Source organism: Strix uralensis, chromosome 3 (assembly GCF_047716275.1).
Source record: "Strix uralensis isolate ZFMK-TIS-50842 chromosome 3, bStrUra1, whole genome shotgun sequence".
NCBI classification, from domain to species: domain Eukaryota; kingdom Metazoa; phylum Chordata; class Aves; order Strigiformes; family Strigidae; genus Strix; species Strix uralensis.
Window position 1 is genome coordinate 92,334,665 of NC_133974.1, and position 22,054 is coordinate 92,356,718.

The window sequence follows — 22,054 nt, forward strand, 5'->3', positions numbered from 1 at the left end:
GGATGATCCGGGAAATTATAGGCCTGTCAGCTTGACTTCACTACCCGGGAAGCTGATGGAGCAGCTCATCCAGAGTACCATCTTACAACACATGCAGGACAACCAGGGGATCAGGCCCAGTCAGCATGGGTTTATGAAAGGCAGGTCCTGCTTGACAAACCTGATCTCCTTCTACGACAGGGTGACCTGCTTATTGGATGAGGGAAAGGCTGTGGATGTAGTTTACCTTGACTTTAGCAAGGCCTTTGACACCGTTTCCCACAGCATTCTCCTGGCAAAACTGGCTGCTTGAGGCTTAAATGATCGCACGCTTTGCTGGGTAAAAAACTGGCTGGATGGCCGGGCCCAAAGAGTTGTGGTGAATGGAGTTAAATCCAGTTGGAGGCTGGTCACGAGTGGTGTCCCCCAGGGCTTGGTTTTGGGGCCACTCCTGTTTAACATCTTTATTGATGACCTAGATGAGGGGATCGAGTGCACCCTCAGTAAGTTTGCAGATGACACCAAGTTGGGTGGGAGTGTTGATCTGCTCGAGGGTAGGGAGGCTCTGCAGAGAGACCTGGACAGGCTGGAGTGATGGGCTAAGGCCAACTGGAGGAGTTTCAATAAGGCCAAATGCCGGGTGCTGCACTTGGGCCACAACAACCCCCAGCAGTGCTACAGGCTTGGGGAGGAGTGGCTGGAGAGCTGCCAGTCAGAGAGGGACCTGGGGGTGTTGATTGACAGCCGGCTGAACATGAGCCAGCAGTGTGCCCAGGTGGCCAAGAAGGCCAATGGCATCCTGGCTTGTATCAGAAATAGCGTGACCAGCAGGGACAGGGAAGTGATCTTACCCCTGTACTCGGCACTGGTGAGGCCGCACCTCGATTACTGTGTTCAGTTTTGGGCCCCTCACTACAAAAAGGACATTGAATTACTCAAGCATGTCCAGAGAAGGCCAACGAAGCTGGTGAAGGGTCTGGAGCACAGGTCGTACGAGGAGCGGCTGAGGGAACTAGGGTTGTTTAATTTGGAGAAGAGGAGGCTGAGGGGAGACCTCATTGCCCTCTACAACTACCTGAAAGGAGGTTGCAGAGAGCTGGGGATGAGTCTCTTTAACCAAGTAACAAGCGATAGGACAAGAGGGAATGGCTTCAAGTTGCACCAGGGAAGGTTTAGACTAGATGTCAGGAAGTATTTCTTTACAGAATGGGTTATTAGGCAGTGGAATGGATTGCCCAGGGCAGTGGCGGAGTCCCCATCCCTGGAGGTGTTTAAGAGTCGGGTCGACATAGCACTGAGAGATATGGTGTAGATGGGAACTGTCAGTGCTAGGTTAATGGTTGAACTAGATGATCTTCAAGGTCCTTTCCAACCTAGATGATTCTGTGATTCTGTGAAAACTTCTATGCCTGCCCAACATGAATATTGACACTACCTTGAAATATTTCTTTTTCACTCTATTTTAAAAAATATGCATGAAATTTCATCTTCCATTCCTGTGGGCATTTTAATGATTTTATTAAGGAAGTTCTCAAAAGCAGTGCAAAGCATAAGTTAATAGCAACATAATATTAAGTTTACCCATTAATACCTTGTCATCTTTCTCAAGCAGCAGTCTGAAGCCTTCCTTTTTATCATCCTCTGAACCCTTGTGCAAATTGTCCACCTGCTGTAAAAGATTAAATAGCTCTTCTTCTTCTTCTGATTTCACAATGTTATTGGGTGATTTCATACATCCCTTTTCTTCCTCGGAGTCTCCTTCAGAATCAGTATGAGCTGTAAGATAACTAAAATCACAGAAAATAATAACCACCTTTTCTAAAAATATTGGTAAAGTGCTGTTAAATTCAGATGCAAAAATTTCAGAACACAATTTCATCCAGTTGTTCAACCTTAAAGGAGTTTTCATTCATGGTATCAAGCTTATTATTGGTATTATTACAAAACCTTTATCTTCAAAGGGACAGACAATCGTATTCCAAACATAACAGGCAAGTAACTACACTGTCCAGCTGCCTAATACTGCATTAAAAATGCAGATACATATTAGAAACACATGTATCCTTGTGTTTCAAATGCAGAACACTTTAAATCATTAATGTGTATTAAGACATGCTCTGTAACCCTGAACAGGCCTCTTCAACTCTTTACCTCAACTTCCCTATTTTTTGAAATATGAATGAGTTTACTAACCAGAACGTAAGTGCTGTAAGAATGACTTATACAGTGTTTTCTTAAACACTTGTAAGATCTATATATAAACAATAACACCACTGTTATCAATTCCTTTACTTATTTCTTTTGAACATTCTGAAGGTCAGTATACCTGAAACTGGGAAAAGAACTCTTATTAATTCATTATGATTAGTGCACAAGTACTCAGCACAAGGCAGTCAAGGACAAAGAAATATTTAAAAAAGCCATAAATACCATGCAGACATAAGCAGGTGGCCTTACTGTCCGAAGTGGTGAGCATACATTAGGGTGCTCCAACTTCATATAGGAGCAGCCTAATGGCATTGTGACCAGAACTAAACATGAGCAGATACTCTTACAGCCTGTAAATGAACAAGTACAGCTGCTTATCATGCTACTCAAGTGCTAGATGTGGCACAACAGTTTTGCTGCAAAATTAACCTGGTAATATGGGAAAGAGGAGTCAAAAATACATTTGGATAAAACAGTACATACAGAAATCATGTGCGTGTGTTCAAACTGAAAAACAACGTGGAGCAGAGCAGAGATGGGAAACTTCATAGATTCCTACAGATTTGTTTTACATAATCTTGATGTTGCTGAAGTTGATAACACATCCTATTGTATCCTGCAGAGTCTTTATTTATAAGCCACTGACCATTTATTTTGGTTTTCTGAAGCATCTTTCAAAACACAGCATCTTGTTCTTCCATAGTTATTTTGAAGTGGGCGCAGAGCTACATCATACATAGGCTGCATTTGTAAGAGCTCTAACTTGACCAAAAGTGCAAGGGATTTGGTGGGAGGGGGGCAGTCCTTTAGCTCCCATACATAACCCTATGTTGTGAAATATGTCTGGAAAGTACCTTTCCTCACATGGTTTGGATGCCATCATCTCCCCCCCCCCCCCCCCATTAATGTGGTTTGTGCAATTACCAACCTAAAATAAGGGCACTAGATAATATAAAACAGCAACAAGTAAGCAGTAAAGGCAATTTCAAATTCCTACACAATACTGCAACTGTAACACTTGTTAGTTACAGGAATTTGGGCACTGCATCAAATGCTACTGAAGCAGGTAGATAGGAAAGTAAGAAATCAGTGTTTGGAAGTCAATGTTGATGTTGTTATCTTTATCTTTGCTGCATAAACATCTGCTAAAACTGCTATGAACACTACTGTTCCAATGTTAGAAAACAGCAAAAAGTGATTATTAGAATATGTTACTCTCCCAGCAAAAATACAAAGGCCAAGGCTGGGCTGACAGCCAGGCCCTGTCACTCCAAACAAGCCCAGAAGAGACCTCCAGCAGCACTGTATCAAACTGTCATTGCCAAACATCAAATTCGTATGATACCAGGTAAGTCATATGAGAATATTCATTGAGAGACTCAAATGGAAGAAGCGTGAAGTAGGTCACTACCTAACAGATGATGTGAACCCATGAGGATCTAGTTATAAAATATCATGGAAGAATAATCTTTTAAGATTAGACTATACTGCATCAAGCCTTTCCCTTATCCCACCTCTCCTACAGAAACACGATCTCCAGGCCACATCTGTGCTGAGAAACAGCAGAGAGGACAGGTCATTTCTTCCCCATTCCCTCTCACCTCCACTGTCCTGGGAAATTCTCTCCTACCTCCTCTATTTATCTGCTTTATGAATCCTCAAATAATTTAAATGTGGAGCAGGCAATCTTAAACCTTGATGACAATGCCATAAATTTCAATTTACTTGTTGACTGCGTGCTTTAAAGAAGGCAAAACAGTACCTATAAAACAACCTGTGGAAAGTGAAAACCATCATAGTGAATAATGCTTTTTGGGTAAGGCAATGCCAGTAATTCCTAGGGACTGCAGCAAACCATACAACCCTATGCCTGCTGACATAGATGAGAAGACACTAAGGGGCAGGAGTTCCTACACAACCAACAGACATGAATGCCATTCTCAAATGAAGGAAACAAAATGTTTAAAATCTTCTCCAAGTTTGGTTTGAAGTGAATAGTGTTCCTCATGAGAAGGCCAGAAATTAAATGTCCTGATACCAAAATGTCCAAGGAAGTCCAAACAGTTGCTTGTGCTTAAGATTCAACATATTAGTTACCCCGAGTTGCACCAGCATTCCTCTAACTTTTTCCTTTCTTTCCTAGAAAAATAACTTTATAGTGCCTTCAGAGGGTCTTCTCTTCCTCATCTCTTCTTCTTTGGCTCCAGAGCTGATGTTGCTGCCTCTAAGCATTTCCCACAGGAAAAGCACCAAGGTGACAGCCAAGGGCTTCATGACTTATTTCTGATGAGTTCCCACCTCACTAGTCACACACCCCAGGCAAACTCCTACATTGCTTGGGAGTCTTGGGGGTAAATGACAGCAAGGTAATTTAATCAAGTATAAAACATTAAAGTATCACTTCAACCATTTTGAATGTTCAACCATAAGGAATGTTTTCCTGTTTTGTTTCTGATTACATTAATTTTCTTACTAGCTCTCTGTTCGATCCTTATCATAGCTGAAATGTTTTAAGCATGAAAACATGCTAAGAAGGGAATACAGGCTGTTAAAAAATTAACATCTAGGATTTTCCCTATCAACCTGGGTAAGCTGTACTTTACCAGTTTGAGTGGAAGCCAGTTTTATTACAAGATAGGAAGTCCTTCCAGCTACTCAAGGACAAAATAAGAGTGTAACAGATATTATTGATATAAAACTACATAAGAAGAGCTTGATAACTGACTTCAACAAAGCAGCCAGCAGGCTTATACATCTACTCATTCTAAGAAGCATGTTATGAAAAGCAGTACTATAAAACAAAAGAAAATCAGTACTAACACAAACAGAAGTGGAGAGTCTTTTTAATGCAGTTTAAAAACTCCAAGAGTCTAAGGGCTGATGACAGTAGTACAAAAGGGAAATTAAGAAAAAATGAGGAAGAGTCAGTATGGTTTTTTTTACAAATATTTCATATAACAACACCAACATCTGCAATTTTACCTGGTATCTTCCTTCAAGAGGTTTTATTAGATGATAAATAGAAAAGTGAGTATTTACATGTGATAAACACATTGACCAATATTTGAGAAAATGGAAGAACTTTAAAAATGTCTACAGTCAGTGCCAATTTGTTTTCACCTTTATTACCAATAGATTTTATTTGAAAGAGAAAAGCAATGGTAAGAATGTGACAAACAATGATCAACCAACAGGACTCAGTTGGAGCACAAAGGACTGTTCAAAGTTCAAAGAACAAATGGAAACTGTGCTGGACACCACACTGTGGTTAAGCTGTTGAGTAAGTCCAGGCATCTAGCACTGGATTAAAGAAAAACCCCCTGAACTACATGGTGTAAAACACCACTGTGGTATAAACCCACTTTGCTGATTCAAAACCTGTGTTGGATTGCTTGTAAACTGGCAGACACTGGGCCTAACCAGGTATCATCTGTTCACAACACTTCAGCTTTTAGACAGATCAAATATCATCTGTTGTCTCCCTGTCAACTTAAAAAAAAATCACAAGGTGACACAAACACCATCTCATCTGGTCCAGCTAATTTAATAGAAAGGTGATTATATGTCACAGACTGATCTGTATCAAATTTGCACTGTATGACCCAGCAGAGTGCATATCCATCAGTGATGATAAGCAGCCTTCAAGGAAAAGTTTGGCAAACCCAATTCTTAGGTCAACTGAGGGTTGCATTGAAAACAAATGGGCAGCAAAAATAAATGAAGAAATGTAAGTGAAGTGATCCTCAGAAGCAGGCAAGGGAAATGTTTCTTCCTGCTGAATATTTAAACTATTTCAAGGAAAAATTATAAATAAAACATCTGTAGGAAAAGGATTTACTGCGGTGAGTCTTTCTGGTGACTGATGCCAAACGTAATTTGAAAAGCTTGGATGTCAGGCCAGCTGAAGACATGACACTTGGATGTCAGGCCAAACATGACACTGATGTCAATGGCTCATCACTGCTCTGTCAGAGAGGAACCAGCTTTAAAATCACAAAGAGGAGGATTAGGTGACATTCTCTATCCCAGGGGATCATCTAGACACAATTTATTGTATTCATAAATGAATGAGTGCTTGTTACACATGCTCAAATGTTAAAAGATTGAGGTTTTCACTCGTAAATGATGGAAACTGAAACAAACTATTTAGAATACAGAAAAGCACAGGCTAGAAACTGTAGGCTCTTTAGCATTCAATGTCCCATCCATTCAGTGTACCTTCCACTCATATAATTATTGTAATAAAAATTATTAAGTAAAAATATATCTCTTATTAAAAAGCGTGTTATATTTTTCCACTTACAGAAATATATCATTTTTTAAAGGCAAAATAGAAAGCTTCTCTTCCCAAGGTGTTGAATACCAACAGTGACATTAAGAATATGACCAGAGCAGATCAAAGCAGTGAGGACCATATCAGAGAATGCCAGCTTCAAATATTTTATGGAAAAAACAGGTAGTATTAAAAGGCTTTCTGGAAGAAGTTTACAAATCTGAAACCAATGTAGCCATCCAGCACAAGTCCATAAAACTCTTAAGATTACTTCATCTGTCAATTCCCAGCATCTACCCATTTAAAACCAGAAGTGCTTAACACAAGCAAAATCCTATCTTTTAGATCCTGAAAATACTGCTGAGGCAGTGAAACACATTGCTTGAACTTTAGACAGAACACAGAAAGTGAAAAAACATTTAATCTGTAACAAAGAGAAAAATTATTTCTCTAGTGCACAAACTAGCAACTGAATGCATTATTGTGTGTGGAAATCACCACAGAACAGTATAAACCAATGCACATGGTGTTACACCTACAGCACACGAAGCAGTGATTAACTGGAAAAAAAAGTGTGTTGTTACTGTCTCTCATGGCAAACTCTCACAGAACATGCACCACTGTCATTCAAGTTACAGAAGACCTGAGAAAAAGCTTAGAAATTGCAACTGTACACACGTTAGGATTAACAACTTCCATTTGCAAGAAGAAGAAAAAATACAAAAATAAAATTACTTAAACAAAATAAAACTATGTTAAATTTAGAGAAGATATGCAAAACAAGCACATCAATTACAAGGTGTTAGCAGGAGAAAAACACCTCTTTTCAAAAGGGGTTAAAAAATAGCTTTGGAAAAGCACATACCCAAATGACTAACACTATCTATAACCTTGAATTGTCTTCCTTCCTCCTGACTGTACACAAATACTTGTCAGAGAAGGCCTCTCTTAAGGACACATTCAAAGCTCTTGCACACTATAATCATTTGCATTGGATCATCTCATCACCTGCTTCGTCACACAGAACCACCTGAACAGGCAAGTTTCCTTGGTTCTCAAATTCACCTCTCCTGACCAGAAAACAGGATCTTCTCAAATGCTAGGTGTGGAATAACCCCTACACTGCGTCTGCGAGCCTGGTTATTCACAAACTGGTCCTTTAGCCTTATCTACATCTCCAAATATTATATGCATAACATAAAGGCCTCTGCAAATCAACTAATGGATGAAACAATCTGAGAAACGAACTGAAATGCTTCTACATTTCTACAAATGATTTTACATGTCTTTGAATACCTCTGCCAGTACTGAATACTTAGAATAAAGAACTGGCTCATAATAGAACTGACAGGTCTCAAAATATGGTGTCAAAATCTAAGACTTGTGAAGCATGTGGGCTGGGATGTAACACAACAAGAAATTCTGCCCACAGGAACTGAAAATAATTTTGGAGAAACTCTTAGAAAATAGAATTGCATCAATTATTATATGCAGCATATTGCTGTCTTCAGAATATTACAGTTAATGAATATATCTTTAGAGAAAAAAAAAAAAAGAGACTTAAGATAGGCAATTTACAGACATAATGCTGCCTACACAGGCACGTATAACACAGAGGAGATGGTTCAAAAACTCAGCTGCTATAAACATACCCTTACTAAATTGCATATAAGTATCTAATTGGATTATATCAAAATAAAGTTGCAATTACAGGAGTAATGTCATCACCATTTTTACTTTACTACTGAAGGGTATATTCCGCAACATATGAAAAGACAAAAACACAGTGCCTCTCCTGGACTCCAGTTATGTCTGATCCTTCAGCATGTTCCTCAACCCACATGTATAAAAGATCCCATTCACCACAATGGGACTACAAGATGTGATCAAAACTAGGAACTTTCTGCCTTACTGGATCAGTACCCTAAATCCCTCATGATTACATTTTAAGCCACCACAAAGTGTATACAACAGCAAACGCACATAAACATACTGTCACTTGTACACGTGCTGCATTTGGACAGAGCTTTCATAGCATGTAATACCTTTAGGCAGAACGCTGTGATAACTTGTCTTTAAGGCCCATAGTTGACAACTGTCATGAAAGCACAGAAGTATTTGTACAATTTGAACAAACTCTGTCAGACAGAAGACAAGACTACTTTCTTACGAGAATTTAAAATTACACCATTATTCAGAACTTTGACTCTCAGTTGCATAGCTATGTAGCAACACTGCATCAGATTGTTACTAAATGCACCCTTAAAAATCTGTATTATGTCTGGCATTAAGCCAACTTCAGCCTAGCACAGATTCAGAGATGGTCACCCAGAGCTTTTTCTGATCTAAAAATTACTAATCTGAACTGTTTGGGGCTTTTTCCCTGAATATAGAGAAATATAAAATAGACATAAAACTTTAAAAGGGTTCCTGTTTCCCATACAAAGTTTCACATAGGTATATAGAAAATATTATTGACTCACCCTCCTTCACTTTCTGCTTCCTCAGAGCTGGTAGTTTCTGTTGCACCAGAAGTTGTCTCAGCTTTTCTCCGCTTCGTTGCTCTGTGTGATGGGCTAACCCTCTGAACATCTCCCTTCCCTTGAAGTTCATTTCGGACAAGCTCTTCAAGCTTTGGAATAGCTTCTTTCAGAAATGTCACCTCTCTCTTCAGCTCGTCCACACTTACTAGCAAGCCATTCAATTTTTCTAGTATCTGCAGTTGCCTTCCGTGTAAAACCATTACTGCTCCTTGCTCATTAGGAGCTTCATTTTGCAAGCCTGCGGAATTAAGCCTGTTACCTACATCTAGGAACGCAGGTATATGCACAGGTTTTCGGATCTTACGGTACCAAATCAGCATCAGGCTTATTCCAGCAGTCCCTGCCATTATGCCCAGTATTAGTCCTTTATTTTCGAAGGGAGACATTTCTGCACTCTCCTAAAATTGTGAGACAACAATAACAGTCGGAGTTAAAAGTTTTTCCTCGTCTACCCAAACGACTTACTTTGCTTTTAAGTCACAAAAGTGTACGGCTAGAATAACTGGCGCATGCTGCAGATACAAAGTTACGATACAACTCCAGCAGATTCTGCAGCAGCAGGCTCTGTGCTATGACAGCAAAGCTCAGCCGGTTGCGGGTTTGGGGAGGGGGGGCAGGACGAGGGGCACACACTGCTGCATCGCCACGCGCGCAGGACCGCAGCCTTCACTTTTAACCTTCTCCGCACCTTGGGATTTGTTTTGATGCGAGAAACTCATATATTCGGATTTTCCGCAACTACCGACCGGCGGAAACCCAGCCGTCAGGCCGCAGCGCAGCCCACGCCGCCCGGAGGGGTGTCCCGTCGCCCCCCCGGCCCCACCGCGCCGAAGGGCTGCCGGAGCCCCGCGGTCACCTCTCCGCGGGGGACCGCCCCGGCCCCGGGCCCGGCGCCGCCCCCGTTACGTACCGGCGGGCCGGTCCGGCAGCGAGTCCGGCCCAGGCGCGGCGCCGCGCGGCCCCGCAGCTCTCCCGCCGCGGCACAGGGGGCGGCGGCGGCGGCGGCGCCGGGGCCGCCCCGGGGCGGCGGTACCCGGATCGAGGGGGACGGGCCTCCGCTGTGCAGCCGCCGGTCGGCCCGCTCGGTGACGGGCGCTGCCCAGGGGAGGAGGGCGCTGGGCCGGGCCGGGCTGGGCCGGGCCGGGCCCGCCCGATGGCCCCAGCAGCTCCAGAGGGGTCGGACCTCCGGCCTGGCCGGGACCGGGGCCTCCAGCTGTGAGCTCGGGTGGACCGCGGCTGTGGGAATCCCGCCGGGCCGTGCTGCGGGGGGACGCCCGCCGCACCTGCCTCAGACAGGGCTCGAATATGCTGTTCAAGTGCAAATTTACCTGTGTGTGACTCCCTTCGGTCTGTGGCTACTTGGTTCCACTCACTTCACCTTTGCTCCCTCTAGGCCCTAGAGAAACTGTATTTCACTGCATTAGTGGAGACCTAAACTGCAAAATCACAGAGAGCCCCCTCCCAATTACGAGGAAGAGGAGCAGTCCTGGCAGTAAAACCTTCATTGCAATTTTAGCCATCTAAGGACCCAAAGCTGATTTCACCAAAGTCCGGTATAGATTGCCCAAAGTCATGGAGGAGCTTGGGTTTAACATGGAGCAGAAGGTATTGCTCCTGCATCCCATCTGAGACATCCCTTTTATGGGTGATGCTCACAAGACCCTTCTTTCTCCTTTATGACAGTATTTCTTTCTGGATCTGCCTCCTGTGCCTCCTGTTTCTGGCCCTGAATGGAAGAAGGATCATCACAGATGACCTGATGTGCCCACTCATCTTCCTGAAGGCTTCTGGAGGGTGCCTGTGCACAACATCCTGACAGAAATTAAAAGCATGAAACTCATGTTCTTCTGTGTGCGGGGTCAAGGAAACCATTAAGGAAACCACTGTACCTGTGCAATGAAAGAAACTGCTCGTCAACAGCTAGAATTTTCCTCTGCTATATCACTCAGAAACAAAGGAACACAATGTAGTTCTTAAAAAAAATACTAATTAACTTTTAAAAGTGAACAAAGTGCTGTTAAAAAAAAGTACCTTAAATGAGTACCAAGAACTCAAGAATTTTCAGTCTTACTACAAATTAGCAAATGTACATCACTCTAATGTCTATTTATCTTCAAAGACTTCCTTTAAAATAACTACAGCTGATAACTAATTTTCCATTTAGAACCTGAAGATGAAACTAGGCTCAGGTGAGACCAAACTACAACCTGGGAGAAAGGTACAATTTGTTAAGATGAAAAAATGAATACTGTTTCAGTATTCTACAGTTTTCCTAGTTACTAAAAAAGTGTAATCTGTTCAAATGTTTGTAATCTGAGATTTTTAAACTGAGGATGAAAATCTCTTCAGTTTTATGGAAACTTTACTGAAATAAAATTATTTTAAAGAACAAATTTCACAATAAGTAATTATTTTAAGTTACACAATCCAGCAGTGTTTTAAAATGGAACAGGCAGGACTACATGAATCACCATACTGACGGTATTTCAAATATTCAGGGAAGGTAATAATTTGTTGGAGAACCTTTATTTTTATTTTCTCTTTTCAATACCATCTGCTAAAAATCTTTTTGTAAGCCAATTAAAACATGAAAGGATTTTAAAAAGAGAATTAATCGGAGGGCAAACACAGCACAAAGCTGAAACAAAAGGACTATGGATGCAAAAACCTAAGTGAGTTTTTTCAAATATTTTCCAAAGTGGCTGTCTCAGGCTGCAGGCCTTAGACAAGTGGGCTTGTTTTCAAAAATAATAGCCCAAGGAGAACCACAACCTACAGCTTCCTGGATGTGTAGCAACTGTGAAAATCAGGTCACCTGTCTGGTCCCAAACTCCTTATTTGCTCTTCACCCGTGGCCATTTTAACCAGGAAGAGCCGTGTGAAAGCACAGAAGTTATTGCGTGCATGTAGAAACCTGACAACATAATGGCTTTCCAAGCTGGGGAACTGAACACGGATTTACCCACACAATTAAATAGGTCTAAATCTGACATACATGCTAAAAAACTTAAAGGAACTTTTTAGAAAAGTGCTGTTCTTCTGCATGTGGATTTTTTCCTAGTTCAAAAGAAATTTTGTACCTGAAGTCCTAAAAAACATGCAAGTCCAGACCACCATCTGTTATAAAATGGTTAGTCCAGTGTATTTTTAGTATTTTTAGTGTATTTTTAGCCTTACTTCCTAAGAAGACAAAGCTTGTGTCCCCAGGTTGTCCATGTGCTGTCCTTCCGTCAGGCAATACCATGACACTTTCTCCACCCAGTAGCTCCTGAACCTGTAGCTTAATTTCAGCCAATTTTGAAAGAAGAAAGATATCAAGCTACTGAAGTTCCAACAAGTTACATGAAGGTCAGCAGCTCTGGGGTGGTAAGACCCTGTGAACATCTTGCCTCCCTCTACCCCTGGCCCCAGGCAGATGTTCAGGGATGAGCTCAGCACACCTGAACTGCAACACTGACACACCTGCATAGGAAACCAGCCTCATAACACTATTTGTGTAAAACCAGGCCATGTAGTTTAACTGGTCTTTTGTGAAAGTTTGGATTTGGACAGTATTTTTGTGTTGTATTAGAAAAGTTAGCTTATTATTGAGCGATTGTGTTCAGTGAATGAGAGAACCATTACATTGCAAGTAACTGATGCATGCTGTTTCCAGCCAAGATGTAGCTTAATTTACCAGTGCTTTCGTTTATCCATGGAATGCATTTGTATTTTACAATTTACATAAAACTCTTTAGCTGTAATTCTTCTGTAAATTTTCTTTTGTGGTATGCTGTTCTTTCTGAAATGCCATACCAACTAGAGATTAAACTACTGCTTGTAACAAATACAGAAACTTTTAATGTGTTAGTAATGCTTCATACTTACTACTTCAGCAGTTGTCTTGTAAGCGTAAAATCAAATCTTGTTAATGAATCACCAAATATTATGAAAGCTTAAGTACCTTTGACCAGACTTTGACCAGAAATCCTACTGTTCTGTCAAGTTGTATTGAATTCTCCTGAATCTTTTGATATAAAGATTAAAAATTATATCTTACCTCACAGGGAAGGGAAGTATTCACTGTCAGACTTGTCAGTATTCTCTGCTGCTCTTGCCCTGAACAATTGTCCAGTGCCCTTCATGAAAAATTAATAAATCAGAGATAAAAGGAGATGGGTAGTAGCACACTGATCTTTTCAGTTTTCTTCAAATAAAGATATACTGCTTAGCATAGTTCCCAGAGGAGATCAGTTATTGTAACTGCCGCTGTCTTTATGTCTGTGTGTGTGAGAGTGTAACTGTACTTCTGCACCCTCTCCAGTATTTGTGAACCTTCGGCCAATCTCAGTCAAATTCAACAGAGAAATTAACTTCTGACAAGTTTCTTTGAATTAGTTGATCTCCTAAAGGAGAAAGCCCTGAACTAGTGCCCCCACTTATGGGGAAGATTGCTCACCGCTTGTTGCACAACTGAGAATCCACACAGGAGAAAAGCATTTTGCAAGGGCAGGAAAAGCTAAAGCAGAGCTTACATTTTATTAGATGTGAGGGAATTGAACTATAAGATATAACCTGATAGGAAACCTGGCTTCATTAGTTCAACTGCACACACAACCATCTGTTTATTTATTTATTGTGTTGATAGGATCCAGTGCTGCAATTTCAGCTAAGTACAAATGGTCACTGATGCCATGGCATTTAAAAAAGAAAAAAAAAAAAAAGGAAGATACACACGCTGTTCCTGCTTCTTTGTGTTTGTCGTCAGCTTACCAGGAAGCTCAAGGACATTATCAAAATATATTTATGCAAGCTATATTAATTTTTTACGCCAAGTACATGATTCAATTTCTTTGATGTAAGAGATGAGAGTAGGCATCCCAAAAGAGCTTGTATATGTTGTGTTTACAACAATAGGAAAAAATACTCAAGGCTACATCAGACGTAATTCCACAGCGGTGCCTGATTCCTTCACAAAGAGAAATGGTTCTGGGAGTGCCTGGGTATACTCCAAAAAGGAAAAATATATGAATAGTCATAAAAAACATAAATCTGTATTTTACATATATATGTATATATTCCTTGGGAGTCAAAACTCAAGAAGAGTCAAACTCTTTATAAATATGTGTATGTGTGTGTACATGTATTCCACATCATCCAATGTATTTTCTCCTATTTAATAAAGTGTCTTTTTTTTTCCAGCTTCCCTATCAACATGCTATTTCAGAGTATATAAAGATATTCCAATAAGTTTTACTGTTTCTACCTGCAAATGGCAGAGTGCCCCTTCCTGAACTCCACAGATTGGTCCCTCCAGTAAATATCACCTAATACATGGCCCTAGGATGTCTGCAATTTCACATTAAAAAAACCCCTTCATCCAGGTGACATGGTGTGTTCTTACATCATTTCTACCCCTGTTCTGTACTAGCGCTTGTCAGCTTATCAAAAATTTCCCTCCTGACTTTAACTTTCCATCTAGGCCACTAAGGCTACACATACAGTAGGGACTGACAGGCATGTGTCTGCAGGCAAAACCGTTGGTGCTGAGGCCATGACATCCATGTGTGCCCCGGGTTAACTTTTGACTAGCTCCAGCCTGATCGCAGGGGCTGCGTGCCCATTTGTGACTGCAGTGCCTTGAGTGTGCTTCTGCAATGAATCCTCCCAAACTGCAACTCGTGCGCCCCAAGCCTGGTCCACGGCGTGAAGCAGAGCTTGCCAAAGCTGGGATGATTGGGAGATCTGCCTCACAAGTGGACAGCTGACCCAACCCAAATCATTGCTCCATACAGGCATATTTACACTAAGAGGTTTTGATGTGGGTTACACAATTAATCAGGTAGGACAGAGGTGAATGCAGGGCAGGAGGTCACCTCCCCTCAGCGGTTACTGTGTGCTGGCAAGAGGGTTCCTCCTTCATCGTAGGATCATTTTTGGACAATGACAATTGATAAATGCAGCAAAAATCATGAAGAAAAGTGGTGAAACCAGGAGAGTTAAGGGGAAGCAGAAAGAAATTCCTAATCAATTATAAGATTTTTGCTATATACCATAACAAGACAGGATTTCTACTGTATTCAATGAACACACATATACACTCACACAAATATATTTATATACACAGCATTTTAGTTTTGCAGATTGTTTCAAGTCCCCTGATGTACTTTTTCAGCAGGAGACAGGTCTGTTAAAGTAAAATGAAAATGTGGATTTTATTATTTTAATTGCTGTTTGCACCCAGTCCTGATGTTTAAGAAGTTTTTCCTCTGATTCTGAGCTGCAGATTTCTGAAGACTAGAAAGTAAATAAACCGGGCAGCCTTTCTGAATTTTGGTGAGATGGGCTCACAAGCCTCTTGCTTATTCATAGTTCTAGTACTGCTACCTTGTGGGGGAAAAAGGGCTGCAACGACTTTAACACAGCCCCTCTTGTAAAAGAGGGTATTAAGATCAATTGTCAAGAATGATAATGATGGCCTTTCAAACGTTTGCAATTTTGTTGTTGTTGTTTTTGTTTGTTTGTTTGTTTTTTAATTTAGAAATATTTCACCTAGCCTGTGTTAGTGTGATTAAACCAGTGGGTTATATGGGGAATCATTATTCAGTGTGGTCCAGACTGAGATTTGGGCTCATTGACTGTCTAGAATTTTGTACTGTATTTTAGCAGAAGTAACAAAATCCCTCCCAGTACATTCTGGAGTATAAGCAGTACTGCTGTCTGTGAAAGCAGTGAAAATGTTTCTTCTATTGCCACTTCTTATAGATGCTACTTAAAGCTACCGCATGGTTACTCAATATGTAATTTTGAAAATCCAAATATAATGAACAGCTACAAAAGCATCTCAGGTAACATTACACTATTTCTCTTAAACAGGCAGATCTTTGGTCAGAGTAGTTGTTTTAGAAGCATTTTCATCGGCATGCGCTTTTATATTCAAACTGAAATACCAGTCATTTCTGAGAACAACAGAGTAAGATCCCAGCCTTAAGAAGAAATTGTACCAACAACTGAAATATGTGTTCTTGATTTGTTTTCCAATTTTCAAATGCACATGCAAATACAGGTTTGTATGACAACAGGCACATACAGAACTTAATACACTTCTATAATCCACTTTAGCAAGTTACTAAGCAGTTTTAGAAGATCGTCTATGTTCATAAAGGCGGTACTTTGTATTTACTCAATAGCTTTGGATTGGGAAAGTGGGACTTAAGCAAGTGAAACACCTAGAAAAGTCAGACAGAAATGGAAGAGCTTGCCCCAGAGCTTGCAAAATTTAAAAAAAAAAAATGTCAAAGCAATTTGATTTGACACTTCTATTTTTTAAAAAAATATTTTAAAAATTTAAATGCTTTTAAAGGAGTCTATAGATCTTCATTCCTCACACAACTGGAAGTCCTGCTGAGTAAGAAGTTTGAAGTAAGCATAAAATCTAGCGCCACGCTCTGAACAAGTCTGATACACATTGAGTTAGTCTGAACAGCCAGCAGTGTGTGAGGCAACAAATGATGTAGATAAGGTACCGATTTCACTGTTTTGCATCTGATCCTGATTGAAAAATGAAGAAAGAATGCTAAAAACTGTGCTTGTTTTTTAACTTACTGCAGCGTTCTCCCAAATGAGGGTGCAAATGGAATTTATAAATGTGCAGAATAGGAAATCTGTTTGATCTCAAGGTACTCTCTACTCATTTGTGTAAGGCTGCAAAATAATGTAGGGCAATAACATTTAAGTTTTCCTTGATATTTTTATCGAAACCAGCATCACACCTGTATTAAGTGTCATGATCCAATTATGCCTTTGGGCCATGATGTTTGGAACTACTGATGCAGGCTTGCAAGTGGGAGTTTGGAGGACAACATGAGGCTGTGCAACAAGGAGCAGCAGCAGGGTAGGAAGGTCAGAGCACAAGTCAGGTACCAGTTGGCTCCAAGGCAACACGTGAATCAAATGCCTCCCCATAACCAGCCTTGGTTCCCCCCGTCCCTGACAGCAAACCTTCAGCATGGGTAGTTTGAAGTGCATGTGGCCTACATGATTGCCCGGGAAGCTGATGGAGCAGCTTATCCTGAGTACCATCATACAACACGTGCGGGACAACCAGATGATCAGGCCCAGTCAGCATGGGTTTATGAAAGGCAGGTCCTGCTTGACAAACCTGATCTCCTTCTATGACAGGGTGACCTGCTTATTGGATGAGGGAAAGGCTGTGGATGTTGTTTACCTTGACTTTAGTAAGGCCTTTGACACCATTTCCCACAGCATCCTCCTGGCGAAACTGGCTGCTCGAGGCTTGGATGGCCGGGCCCAAAGAGTGGTGGTGAATGGAGTTAAATCCAGTTGGCGGCCGGTCACGAGTGGTATCCCCCAGGGCTCGCTTTTGGGGTCACTCCTGTTTAACATCTTTATTGATGATCTAGACGAGGGGATCGAGCGCACCCTCAGTAAGTTTGCAGATGACACCAAGTTGGGTGGGAGTGTTGATCTGCTCGAGGGTAGGGAGGCTCTGCAGAGAGACCTGGACAGGCTGGAGTGATGAGCTAAGGCCAACTGTAGGAGTTTCAATAAGGCCAAATGCCGGGTGCTGCACTTGGGCCACAACAACCCCCAGCAGCGCTACAGGCTTGGGGAGGAGTGGCTGGAGAGCTGCCAGTCAGAGAGGGACCTGGGGGTGTTAATTGACAGCTGGCTGAACATGAGCCAGCAGTGTGCCCAGGTGGCCAAGAAGGCCAATGGCATCCTGGCCTGTATCAGAAATAGCGTGGCCAGCAGGGACAGGGAAGTGATCTTACCCCTGTACTCGGCACTGGTGAGGCCACACCTCGATGACTGTGTTCAGGTTTGGGCCCCTCACTACAAAAAAGGCCATTGAATTACTCAAGCGTGTCCAGAGAAGGCCAACGAAGCTGGTGAAGGGCCTGGAGCACATGTCGTATGAGGAGCGGCTGAGGGAACTGGGGTTGTTTAGTCTGGAGAAGAGGAGGCTGAGGGGAGACCTCATTGCCCTCTACAGCTACCTGAAAGGAGGTTGCAGAGAGCTGGGGATGAGTCTCTTTAACCAAGTAACAAGCGATAGGACAAGAGGGAACGGCCTCAAGTTGTGCCAGGGAAGGTTTAGACTGGATATTAGAAAGCATTTCTTTACAGAATGGGTTGTTAGGCGTTGGAATGGGCTGCCCAGGGAGGTGGTGGAGTCCCCATTCCTGGAGGTGTTTAAGAGTCGGGTTGACATAGCGCTGAGGGATATGGTGTGGTTGGGATCTGTCAGTGCTAGGTTAACAGTTGGACTAGATGATCTTCAAGGTCCTTTCCAACCTAGATGATTCTGTGATTCTGTGATTTCCCTGAGGCCACACACCGTCCTGGGGACGATACCTGTCTCACCACCACACCACACTCTGCCATTTGCCACTCTGTCTTCACCCCAAACTCTGCCACACCAAAATGCACGGTCCTGCCAAGGGCTGCTGCTACCAGAGACCAGGGCCTGGCCGGTGAGCCGAGCACAGGCAGCGAGGCTGCTACCCACACGCTGTGGGGGGAGGCTGGGAGAGGGGTACCCCTGCTAAAGCACATGCTTGGTGCAGCCTGGGAGCTAGAACTACCAGAGGAGCTGGGTTACAGCACAGCCTTGCAATGACGTCTGAAATGCTGCAACACTGCCTGGTCTTCGGAGGGGCTGTGACCCATGTGAGAACAGAGGCCCTGCCTCCCTGAGACAGCCAGGGGACCAGAGCCCGTGGCCCTCGGGTCCTTTTCTAGTTCTGCACCTTCTGTTGTGCCACACATACTGCACGTGCTGCCGGGGCAGGAGGAGCACGGAGCCCTCCGTGGCTCCCCAGGTGCCCGAGTCTCTCCCCACGCACAACAGGCCCCCGGAAGCGCTCACAGCAGGGACTCACCCTCCTCGCACGGACGTGGGCGCAAGGCCGCCCGGCTGCCCCACGGCCTACTGTCACCCAGAGAAACCCCCCGCCCGCCTCCTCTCGGCGGCCCCGGGACGCGCCCGCGCCACAACGGCCCCACTGGGTGGCGCGCGAGCGCCGCCGCCCAGCGGCCGCCGGGACGGGCGGGGGGAGCACGGCGGGAGCGGCCGGGCCGCCGCCGCCCTCCCTCGCCGCCCTCCCTCCCGGCGCCCGGCGGGGCCCCGGGGCCACCCGCGGTGTCCCGCGGCCTAGGGGCACCATCGCGGCCTGGGCGCTCTCCTGGAGGTTCCCCGCGGCTCCCGCCGAGCCGTCCCGAGCAGCCCGGCTGTGCGGCGCCATCTTCATAAAACTGCGTCGGGGAGCGAAGGTGGGGAGGGGGGTTCCGTTCATCCGGGGGCGAGAAGGGCCGGTGATGTCTCTGGAAACGAGCCTGTTTATACCGACGGAAAAGTCTACACACAGCCCCGCTCCCCGGTGTGCCTCACTTGTCCGGGTGCTTTGCGGTGGGCAAACGGCCGTGGCGGCAGGGAGCCTCCCGCCACAGCCCTCGTGGAAGATCCCCGGTCAGACCCGGCGGGACAGGGCCGCGATGCTCGTTCGGTCGGTGTGTTTGGTGGCCGGCTGCGAGTCCAGCCATGAAACCTTCCTGGCCGGGCCCCGCGGTCAGCGGTGGCAGCCGTGGTGCCCAGCAGTGGGGGAGGCTGGGGGTCAGGTGGCAGCCACCAATGGCTTTGGGAGTACTTTGGGTGAATCACAGAATCATCTAGGTTGGAAAAGACCTTGAAGATCATCTAGTCCAACTGTTAACCTAGCACTGACAGATCCCAACTACACCATATCCCTCAGCGCTATGTCAACCCGACTCTTAAACACCTCCAGGGATGGGGACCCCACCACCTCCCTGGGCAGCCCATTCCAACGCCTAACAACCCATTCTGTAAAGAAATGCTTCCTAATATCCAGTCTAAACCTTCCCTGGTGCAACTTGAAGCCATTCCCTCTTGTCCTATCGCTTGTTACTTGGTTAAAGAGACTCATCCCCAGCTCTCTGCAACCTCCTTTCAGGTAGCTGTAGAGGGCGATGAGGTCTCCCCTCAGCCTCCTCTTCTCCAGACTAAACAACCCCAGTTCCCTCAGCTGCTCCTCGTACGACCTGTGCTCCAGACCCTTCACCAGCTTCGTTGCCCTTCTCTGGACACGCTCTAGTAATTCAATGTCCTTTTTGTAGTGAGGGGCCCAAAACTGAACACAGTAATCGAGGTGCGGCCTCACCAGTGCCGAGTACAGGGGTAAGATCACTTCCCTGTCCCTGCTGGCTACGCTATTTCTGATACAGGCCAGGATGCCATTGGCCTTCTTGGCCACCTGGGCACACTGCTGGCTCATGTTCAGCCGGCTGTCAATCAACACCCTCAGGTCCCTCTCTGACTGGCATGGCTTCTAAAATTTTGGCCTCAGGAGACTGAGATATGAACAAACAGCCATGTTCATCTTTGGTTTTCATTAGTTTTATCTAAGAAGAGGTAAGGAAAGAGAAAATAGACAGTCTGAAGTCTGGAAAAAGGAAAATAATGAGGGAGGAAAGAATGGTCAGTGAAAACAAAGTTGCTTGGATAACAGCTTGCTGACATCCAAAGCAGGTGCTTTTACACCCTCCCTTGCACCAAATCAGTGGTCACTACGTCGCTCAACTCACTGACTTGGCTGAAAACCACTTTCTTGTTGAGTTAGTTTTCTACCAGATTGGTGGGTTGAATCAGCTCAAGGCAAAGCCCAGTGTGAGAAAAAGGACAGGAGCACATGGCCAAGAGCTGAAGGAAAAAGGTGACTGATTTGACTCATGGAAGTGTACCTTGAGGATGCACCACTAAGTAGGACTCTTGTAGTAGAAGGGGTACACGATACAAGTGCAGAAAGGAAAGACACTTAACTGCTTGTATCCTGTACATGTGCCAGGGGAAGAGTAACATATCTCAGGACTAGTTAAGGGAGCAGCAGAGATCTTTGTGCTGTTTATTCTTGTTTCTAAGGTAGATCTGAATGAGAGTAATTTTAATGGTGTGTCTCTGTGTAAGTTGAGTCTTAATGAGAAAGATTTAGCTCAGAGCATTCTGTCCTTAAAGTCTTAGAAAAAAAAAAATCAAAGAAAAATGGAAGCAGAAGTGGAATAATCACAAGTAAAAACTGGAGGTTAAAGGAAAGAATCAAGAAATAAAGGAAGGTGGAGAAAGTCTGTAAAATTTTAAATGCCAAGAGAGCTTGTCTCTGCAACAAAGGTTACCATGATCTGGATTCCTTCCTTCTGAATTTAAGTGTTTAACCAGGGTACATAGGTGTTGTCTTTCTGTAACTTCTGTGGAGAGAAAGGTCCCTTCAAAGGGGAACAGATCGTCCAGCTCAGAACACCCTGTGTCAAGTAGATGTCAGAACAGCTCAAATCCTGAAGTCTTTATTCAGTAGTTGCCTGTCTGCTTCAGGCTGTAGGCTGCTGAGTCTTGCTCTTACGTGCCTAGGGTACACCGACCTCTGCCTATTGCAAGACATCTTTGTCATGGAAATTACTGGAGACAGATACTGGATTGCATTATATGGGAGGCCAGCCCATGGGATCATCGTTGTCTCTTTGGTCTTATAAAGGGTGACTTTAGTTTCAACCTTTGGCAAGATGTCCTGCGATCTATTTTGAACTGGAACAGGAGGATGAGCAGAAAATCATGAAGCTGTGATAGCTTCCCTGCTTATCTTGGCTGCCTTCTCCCAAAGGCTTGTACTGGACAGCAGTCTGGTGCAGCAAAGAAGCTTGACCAGTATTTCTAAACAAACATGGGTTTCTCAGTGCATTTTTTTCTTATCTGCATCTTTTTTTTATATACTTTAATCTCTTGGAAGCAACGGCAGTCTTTATCTGTGACGGCTCTAAGACCATAATCAGTGTTTAACAGTAAAGTGTAAAAAAAATTAGTTCAAACTGAGCTGGAAAACAGTGTCATTATAGGCACTTCAGTTTAAAAAGTCAAGTTACTGCTTAGATTCTAGTTCATTTTCTTTGTAGTATCTACTTCTAAATACCATAAGAAGGTGAAAAACATGCACTAAGCACAAGCTTCATGTTTTCATCATGTTTCACTTTCTGATATATGGAA

The 22,054-nt window shown here is 43.6% G+C and overlaps 1 protein-coding gene across 3 annotated transcripts in view; it reads right to left on the reverse strand.

Annotated features, from left to right (window-relative positions):
• The window catches only part of RMDN2 (regulator of microtubule dynamics 2), a 54,046-nt gene extending 43,698 nt beyond the window's left edge, over positions 1-10,348 (reverse strand). For 2 of the 3 annotated variants that reach the window (XR_012628226.1, XM_074863348.1), the window contains exons 1-3: positions 9,914-9,979; positions 8,944-9,401; positions 1,571-1,766 (exon numbers count right to left, since the gene is read on the reverse strand). Coding sequence is in view for 2 of the 3 variants with exons in the window: in XM_074863348.1 (XP_074719449.1) it covers positions 1,571-1,766; positions 8,944-9,389 (642 nt within the window). In the remaining variant the exon portion in view is untranslated. Of the gene's footprint in view, positions 1-1,570; positions 1,767-8,943; positions 9,402-9,913; positions 9,980-10,331 lie in introns of those variants that run through there. The other variant, XM_074863349.1, reaches the window with a different exon arrangement.
• Between the last annotated feature and the right edge of the window lie 11,706 nt (positions 10,349-22,054).